The sequence below is a fragment of the Protobothrops mucrosquamatus genome, unplaced genomic scaffold (assembly GCF_001527695.2).
Source record: "Protobothrops mucrosquamatus isolate PMUCROS unplaced genomic scaffold, P.Mucros_1.0 scaffold2172, whole genome shotgun sequence".
NCBI classification, from domain to species: Eukaryota; Metazoa; Chordata; class Lepidosauria; order Squamata; family Viperidae; genus Protobothrops; species Protobothrops mucrosquamatus.
Genome location: NW_015388266.1, coordinates 37757 through 45494, shown reverse-complemented (window position 1 = coordinate 45494; position 7738 = coordinate 37757). Strand labels below are relative to the sequence as shown.

The 7738-nt window shown below is 40.4% G+C and overlaps 1 protein-coding gene across 1 annotated transcript in view; it reads left to right on the top strand.

Annotated features, from left to right (window-relative positions):
- IL31RA (interleukin 31 receptor A) overlaps positions 1–7738 on the top strand; it is a 30523-nt gene that overhangs the window by 11796 nt on the left and 10989 nt on the right. Inside the window, exons 4-7 of the mRNA XM_015824255.1 lie at positions 2105–2279; positions 3977–4053; positions 5705–5930; positions 7030–7206. Of these exons, the coding sequence (XP_015679741.1) occupies positions 2105–2279; positions 3977–4053; positions 5705–5930; positions 7030–7206 (655 nt within the window). The remainder of the gene's footprint in view (positions 1–2104; positions 2280–3976; positions 4054–5704; positions 5931–7029; positions 7207–7738) is intronic.

The window sequence follows — 7738 nt, the reverse complement described above, 5'->3', positions numbered from 1 at the left end:
TTTAAATATTTCTTTTTAATTAATTTTAATTTTGTAATTGTTATTTGTGTATTTTAATCGATTGTCAGCCGCCCTGAGTCCGCAAGGAGAAGGGCGGGATATAAATTGAATTTAATAATAATAATAATAATAATAATTCTGGTTTGTAAAGATGCTCCTAAATCTTGATACTGTTCTAATCCTGTTTGTTTTTCATCTTACCATTGATTCTCTGCAGATTTGATCAATGTATTTTCTAAACCATCACTCAAATTATTTATACATATGTGAACTATTACAGGTTCCAGAGTGGACCCTGCCGTTCCTTCCAGTTTGATGCACAACCTGTACCCTTGTTGGGCATGATTGTTCAATCAGCTTGGTAGCATAAAATATAATTCTCCTTTTTCATTAGCATAATACAGCTGACATCTTGTTATCTTCTGTACTAAATCGTATGAGGAACTTTGTAGAATGCTTTGTTAATGACAAGGTGCACTATAGTACAGTGATGGCGAAACTTTTAGAGACCGAGTGCCCAAAAACTGGTCCCGCCCCCGCTCCACCCCCTGCCCTGCCCCTGCCCCGCCCCACCTGCCCACAGGGCCACTCACCACCTCCAGGGCCTGCTGCAGATTGCCCAGGCAGCCCAGCAGCGCTATGGCGGCCATGCCCTCTGCCCGCGCCCTGCAGCATCAACTGTGCATGATGGGGTGTGAGGGCAGAGTCTTGTCTACGCTGCCTAGCTGCCATGTCCTTGGCTGCGCTGCTCCGCGTGGGCCACGTTCAGGAGTGACTCTCCTTCAGAGGGGCTGCTGGAGAGGGGGTTGTGGGCGGAGGCGAGGCTGGGGCAATGGCACGTGTGCCCACAGAGAGGGCTCCGAGTGCCGCCTCTGGCACCCGTGCCATAGGTTCACCACCACTGCTATAGTATGTCCACTGCATTTCCATTATCGTTTAAGGGGTCACTCTGTCATGAAAAGGAAAGCAAGTTGATCTGATATGAATAATAATCTCATAGACTGACTACAAAGGCATGACAAGTAGCAAATATCATTACCTGGAAGTAAGAGCTGGTGAGACAACAAAATGCACAAAGTAATAGTAATTGAAGAAGTAAAGTGCTCTGGGACTTTAGAATTCAAACAGAGAAGCAACTGCCGCATAACATTCCAGACTTAACAAATATTAATAAGAAAGATAAAAAGGTCTGGATAGTGGACATTGCAGTACCTGGAATCAACAAAATAAAGAAGTAACAAAGTCACACAATACAAAGACCTGCAAATAGAAATAGAATGATGGTAGCAAAAAAAAAAAAAAAAAAANCAGTGTTGGAGCATTCACCGCTTCTGGAGGCAGGTTGTTCCACTGGTTAATTGTTCTAACTGTCAGGAAGTTTCTCCTTAGTTCTAGGTTGCTTCTCTCCTTGATTAGTTTCCACCCGTTGCTTCTTGTCCTGCCTTGAGGCGCCTTGGAAAATAGCTTGACACCCTCTTCTTTGTGGCAGCCCCTGAGATATTGGAATTCTGCTATCATGTCCCCCCTCGTCCTTCTCTTCATTAAACTAGACATACCCAATTCCAGCAACCGTTCCTTATATTTTTTAGCCTCCAGTCCCCTAATCATTTTTGTTGCTCTTCTCTGTACTCTTTCTAGAATCTCAACATCTTTTTTACATCGCGGTGACCAAAACTGGATGCAGTATTCCAAGTGTGGCCTTACCAAGGCATTGTAAAGTGGTATTAACACTTCACGTGATCTTGATTCTGATTACTGTACAGCTCAAAAATGTTTATGCTTCTAGTAAGAAGCTATCCATAGGCAAATTTGTCGGTAATGTTTGGACTCTATGACAAATGGCAAGGAAGAGCTTCAGTTCTTATCATTCAGGATAAGAAGACCTCCCTCCACCACAAGACCTCCCTTCACTCTCAATTAGTGAAGTAAAAGCTTGTCTTCTATAAAATAAACACAATATTTTCTATTCCTAGCTGGATTGAGCTTTCATAAACTGAAAAGAAGCTGTGTCTAGGGAAATCTGGATGTATGATAATCCTTATTTACAATTTTGAATTTATTCTTTTACCACGGTAATTGAAACAACAGTTATGTTTATTTTTAGGCAGACATCAGTATCCCGATCAAACATTATGTCAGAAATCAAATTGCAAATCTCACTGGCCTATGGAATTTTACAAATTATACAGTTGCTGTTCGGTGTAGGCTTGGTGAGCCCCATGAGTCGAGTCCCTGGAGTGAATGGAGCAACAAAGTAATAGGCAGAACAGAAGAACAAGGTAAGAACAACATAGCCAAGTCTGGCATAGAGATTTCATTTGCAGATTTAAACATCTCAAGTCATGGTTAATAAAGGTTAAAGGTAGAACTATCACTCATGCTTTGGTCTATTACTCTTTGGATTACTGTAATGCACTCTGCATAGGGCTGCCCTTGAAGACCATCCAGAAAATTCAACGGGTCTAGGATGCAGCAGCGGGCACAGTAATGGGGCCCCTTAAATTTGTCCATGTAAAATCTCAGTTACGTCAGCAGCATTGGCTTCCAGTTTCTTTCTGGGTGCAATTCAAGGTGTTGGTCATCACCTTCAAAGCTTTATGTGGCACAGGACCATCACCTTCAAAGCTTTATGTGGCACAGGACCAGGTTATCTTCGGGACCACCATCTACGTATCCTATCAGGTTGGATAGGGTGGGCATGGTTCTAGTCTCTTCTCCTAAATATTGCCATGTGATGGGAGCTGTGTAGCATGCCTTTCCATGGCTACCCCTGCCCTATGGAATATTTGTCCCCTGGAAGTTCGGCAGGCCCCTATCTGTAAAGCTTTGAGGACCTGGCTTTCCCCCCAAATGCATGGGGAAAGATTGGATAACTGCACACATTAGATGTTTGACTTGATGCCAGGTCTTTGTTGTTTTTAACTTTTTAATGTGGTTTGGTTTTATAGTTTCAATATGATTTTATATATTGTTTTAACTTTTCTTGGGAGCCACCCAGAATTGGTTAGAAGATAGATGGCTGTATAAATGTTTTAAATAAATAAATAAATAAACTATAAACTTTATTTAAAAAGCCACACAAAAAATGGCACATATATTGTTTCTGCCACACTTATACAGGGAGCTCATTTAATTTAGCTGAGTTTTAGTTAAGCAAAATATAATTTAAGGGAGACGGGCAGTTGAAAATGATGAAATATAAATACATAAATAATAAATAGTGCAAATGGCTCTTGTTTTTTGCAAGTGCACATTCCAGCCACAAATGGAATTGTGGATAATGTTGTGGAATCTGTGGTGATATGCTTCTTCCATGAGCATTTCTTCCCAGTTGACATCCTTTAGAGCAACTTGTTTGTCTGGTGATAGACACAGTTCTATGTTAAATAGCAAGTGACCTTGGAGAAAATATGCAAAGACCATTAATAGAACATGGGCTCAATGTGGGAAAACAAAAAAAATCACGAGAAAGAGACTTAAAATGTCTCTGCCTTGATTCTTCCTAGTATGAAAGGAGAGATACCACTAGTTTTCAAGATTCTGGATGGGTTTTTTTTTAAGTCTATCAGTAAAGTAGAATTTTAGTCTTTTTTCTGGTGTCTTGTTTCTTGATCTGGCCACCTTGAATGGCTGACACTGATATTGAAAGAAACTTCTGCTTTTTTTTTTTAAACATATACTGCATGCCTAGAGGTTCTTTGATAATATGGTTGCACTTGATATCTCTTTTAATTAGATTAAGTATTTCTAGCTAATCATGATGGCCTGACAGTTACTAGAATACAGCTGAAACTGGAGCCTTAGAAAAGATGAGAAAGAATTGGGTATCATTGTGTTCTTGTTAAGTCCAGTGTCTGTTTGCTGTTAGAGAAGACTACCATTACTTAACCTACAGAAGGGAGTGATGCCTGTCCAAGTGATCTGTTTATGCATTTTGTTTTCATATTTTAAAATTTTGTTTCATTATTCTTAACAGCCCCTTCGAAAGTAGACTTATGGAGAGTAATTGAAACTGTTCATCCTAATGAAAGAAGGATGCGCCTTTTGTGGAAGGTAAACAAATATCAGGACATTTAAAAATTCCAGTTTCTTTTTATGAATGTACACACACACACACACACACACACATATGGTGTTCAAAGTTCTTCTCTGCTTCTTGAGTCTGATATCAGAAGTTTAGGAATCGTGGTTATTACAATTTCTTAAAATGAAACGCTGATATTGTTTAAATAACAATTACAGGTAGACTTTGAGTTACAAGTATTCATTTAGTGACTATTTGAAGTTACAAGGGAATGAAAAAAGGGACTTATGACCATTTTTCACATGAGCGTTGCAACATCCCCATGGTCAGATGATCAAAATTTGGATGATAGACAACTGGTTCATATTTATAACAGTTACAGTGTCCCCTGGTCATGTGATCCCCTTTTGCAACCTTCTAACAAGCAGAGTCAATACGGGAACCAGATTGGATTGAGAAAAAAATATCCCATGTTTGCCTTTTAATTTATTATTATTATTATTTATTGAATTTATATACCGCCCTATCTCCCTTACGGGACTCAGGGCGGTGAACAGGCGATAATAAAAACCACGGTAAATATACGCAAGTTTCTGTTCTAAAATCAAATTAAATAACAGGCCTGCTCTAAAATACCCCATACAAAACCCCCACTAAAACATAATCAAACTACGCCAGGCCGACCGCACGGAATAGATGGGCCTTCAGGGCTCGGCGAAAAAGGCACAGGTCTGCAACTGTACGTAGGTCGGGGGGTAGGTCATTCCAGAGGGCAGGAGCTGCCACAGAGAAGGCTCTCCCCCTGGGGGTCACCAGGCGGCATTGACTGGCCGATGGCACCCTAAGGAGGCCCTCTCTGTGGGAGCGGACTGGTCGAAGGGAGGTGTTTGGTAGGAGGTGGTCTTGCAAATACCTAGGTCCATTGCCATGGAGCGCTTTAAAGGTTGTTACTAACACCTTGAAGCGCACCTGGAAGGCCACCGGCAGCCAGTGCAGCTCGCGCAGGAAAGGTGTTACATGGAAGTATCTAGAGGCCCCCAGGATCCCCCGCGCGGCCGCATTCTGAACTAGCTGGAGCCTCCAGGTGCACCTCAAGGGGAGCCCCATGTAGAGAGCGTTGCAATAGTCCAGGCGGGAAACAACGAGGGCTTGAGTGACCGTGCGTAGAGCGTCACGATCCAGCAAGGGGCGCAACTGGCATATCAGGCGAACCTGATGAAAAGCCCCCCTGGCCACGGCTGTCATATGGTCGTCTAAAGACAGCCGAGTATCCAGGAGGATGCCCAGGTTGCGGGCCCTCTCCGCGGGGGCTAATGACTCGCCCCCGATAGCCAGGGATGGAGCCAACTGGCTATGTCGTGACGCCGGAAACCACAGCCACTCGGTCTTGGATGGGTTGAGTCGAAGCCTATTCCTCCCCATCCAATTTATGCTGCTTAACTATTTAGATTTTAACAGTTCTGTTTTAATTGTTTACTGTAAATGTGTTTTAATCATTTGCACATTTGTATGGTGCAAAATTGCCTGGAACTATGAATAATTATAACTCTACAGCTAACTTGTACATACTTTTCAAGTGCTCCTTTACAGTTTTATTTTTCATGCATTAGGTTTTGAGGAGTCCAATCCTATACATGTTTAACCATTTGTTCTTCTTAATTGCTACTATAAACTGACCAGGTAAATAAAGAATTCCCATCTTCAGGAATCATAACTGGCTATACAGTAAGATACATTGCAGAAAACAGCAACATTACTTTTGAAAAAAAATACAATCAGAAAGAGCTTGTCATTCTCAGCCTGACGGAGGATGCCTATAATATCAGTTTTACTGCTCATAACAGTGCTGGAGAGTCTCCTGAAGCTACTATTAGAGTTCCATCATCAAAACAGGAAAAAACAATGAGTAAGTTTATGCAAATACTGTACACAACACACACACACACACACACACACAGAATAAGAAAGTGCTTTTTGTTGTTATTGTTTATATTGTATACTGTATTACTACTTATGTGCCACTGGTGCTTTGTTGACGATTTCAACCATTTTCTATTTTCTGTAACATCCTTTCAAACTTTAACTTAGCTGAAATCTTTCTGTGTATCCACAACTGTTTCCTAAGTGAGGGGTCCTTGGTGCTCTCTGAGCTAGGTTGTTTTCTTGCAAACATTTTATTACCTAAACTTGGTAACATCACCAGTGCTCATATTCATCAGAACACTGACAATGTTTGGGTAATGAAACTTTTACAAGAAAACAATCAAATGCAGAAAGCATCAAGGATCCCTCATTTCAACCCTGATTTACAAATATTCTGGCAGAGAGAAAGAAGATTGGAAAGGTTTGTCTCAAAGGGGCTTTTTCAAAAGGCAACTGGACTATGTTTTTTCCTTGAGGAAAAAGATGTTTTGCTTCTCATTCAAGAAACTTCATCAGTTGGGATGGTGGGGGCGATGGAAGGATTAGTTCTCAAAAAACACCTTTGAGACAACCATGACTGGGATGACTGAGAATCTCCATGGACATTGGAAAGGCTTGCTAAATATATGGATTTTTATTAAGAAAAATATTATCAAATAAATTTGTTGCTACAGTTATATATGCTTCCTCCAGCTCTAAAATCCAATCTAAAGGTATCTTTTTAAAGAAGAAATAAGTGGTTGTTAGGTGAAAATGGCTCTTAGCTTTGTTACATAGAGGAATGTGTATGTGTGTGTATTCAAAATTCACCTCAGAAATGTTTCATTGAGAAATAGAAATTTTGGGTTCAGTTGTGATCCTAAGTCAAGGACTACCTGTGTTCCAATTTAAGTTGCCACATCTTCTGTAAGGAAACAGTGAAATTTTTTCTCAGTATTTAATATATATATATATATTACCGTGCTATAGTTTTCTGTTTCTGTTTGCTGTAAATCACCACTGCCATGCATTGCCAGTTGCAATCATTGCTTAAATTGCTGACATTTACTCAACCTAGTTAACATGGGCAATTATTCTCATAGAACCAAAAATTCTTCATCTGAATGCTTCTGTTGCAAACGAGGAAATGAATTTGACATGGGATTTAACAAATTCAGAAATAGATGGTTATCTTATCGAATGGTATGAGTCGGAGGAAAACACATACAAGCGATCTTGGCATAGGATAAGAAATACCACAAAATGGACTTCCCCCAAAGGTATGATTTTAAGGCTAATTGCACATACTATGAGTGGTAGTGTTTTTAAGTATTGTCTTTTTATTTAAAGTATACTTTTCAATTATTTCTTATCTTCCCTCTTTGTTTTTCTGTAACTAAAGATTGTAAGTCATTGAGAGATTAATTTGGGGATTATTTATTTATTTATTTATTTATTTATTTATTTATTTATTAATTAAATTTATATACCGCCCTATCTCCCTTACGGGACTCAGGATGGTGAACAGGCGATACTAAAAACCACAATAATAAATAAATAGTTTCTGTTCTAAAATCAAATTAAATAACGGGCCTGTTCTAAAAACACCCCAAACAAAAACCCCCACTAAAACATAATCAAACTACGCCAGGCCGGCCGCACGGAATAGATGGGCCTTCAGGGCTCGGCGAAAAAGGCGCAGGTCCGCAACTGTACGTAGGTCGGGGGGTAGGTCATTCCAGAGGGCAGGAGCTGCCACAGAGAAGGCTCTCCCCCTGGGGGTCGCCAGCCGGCATTGTCTGGCCGACGGCA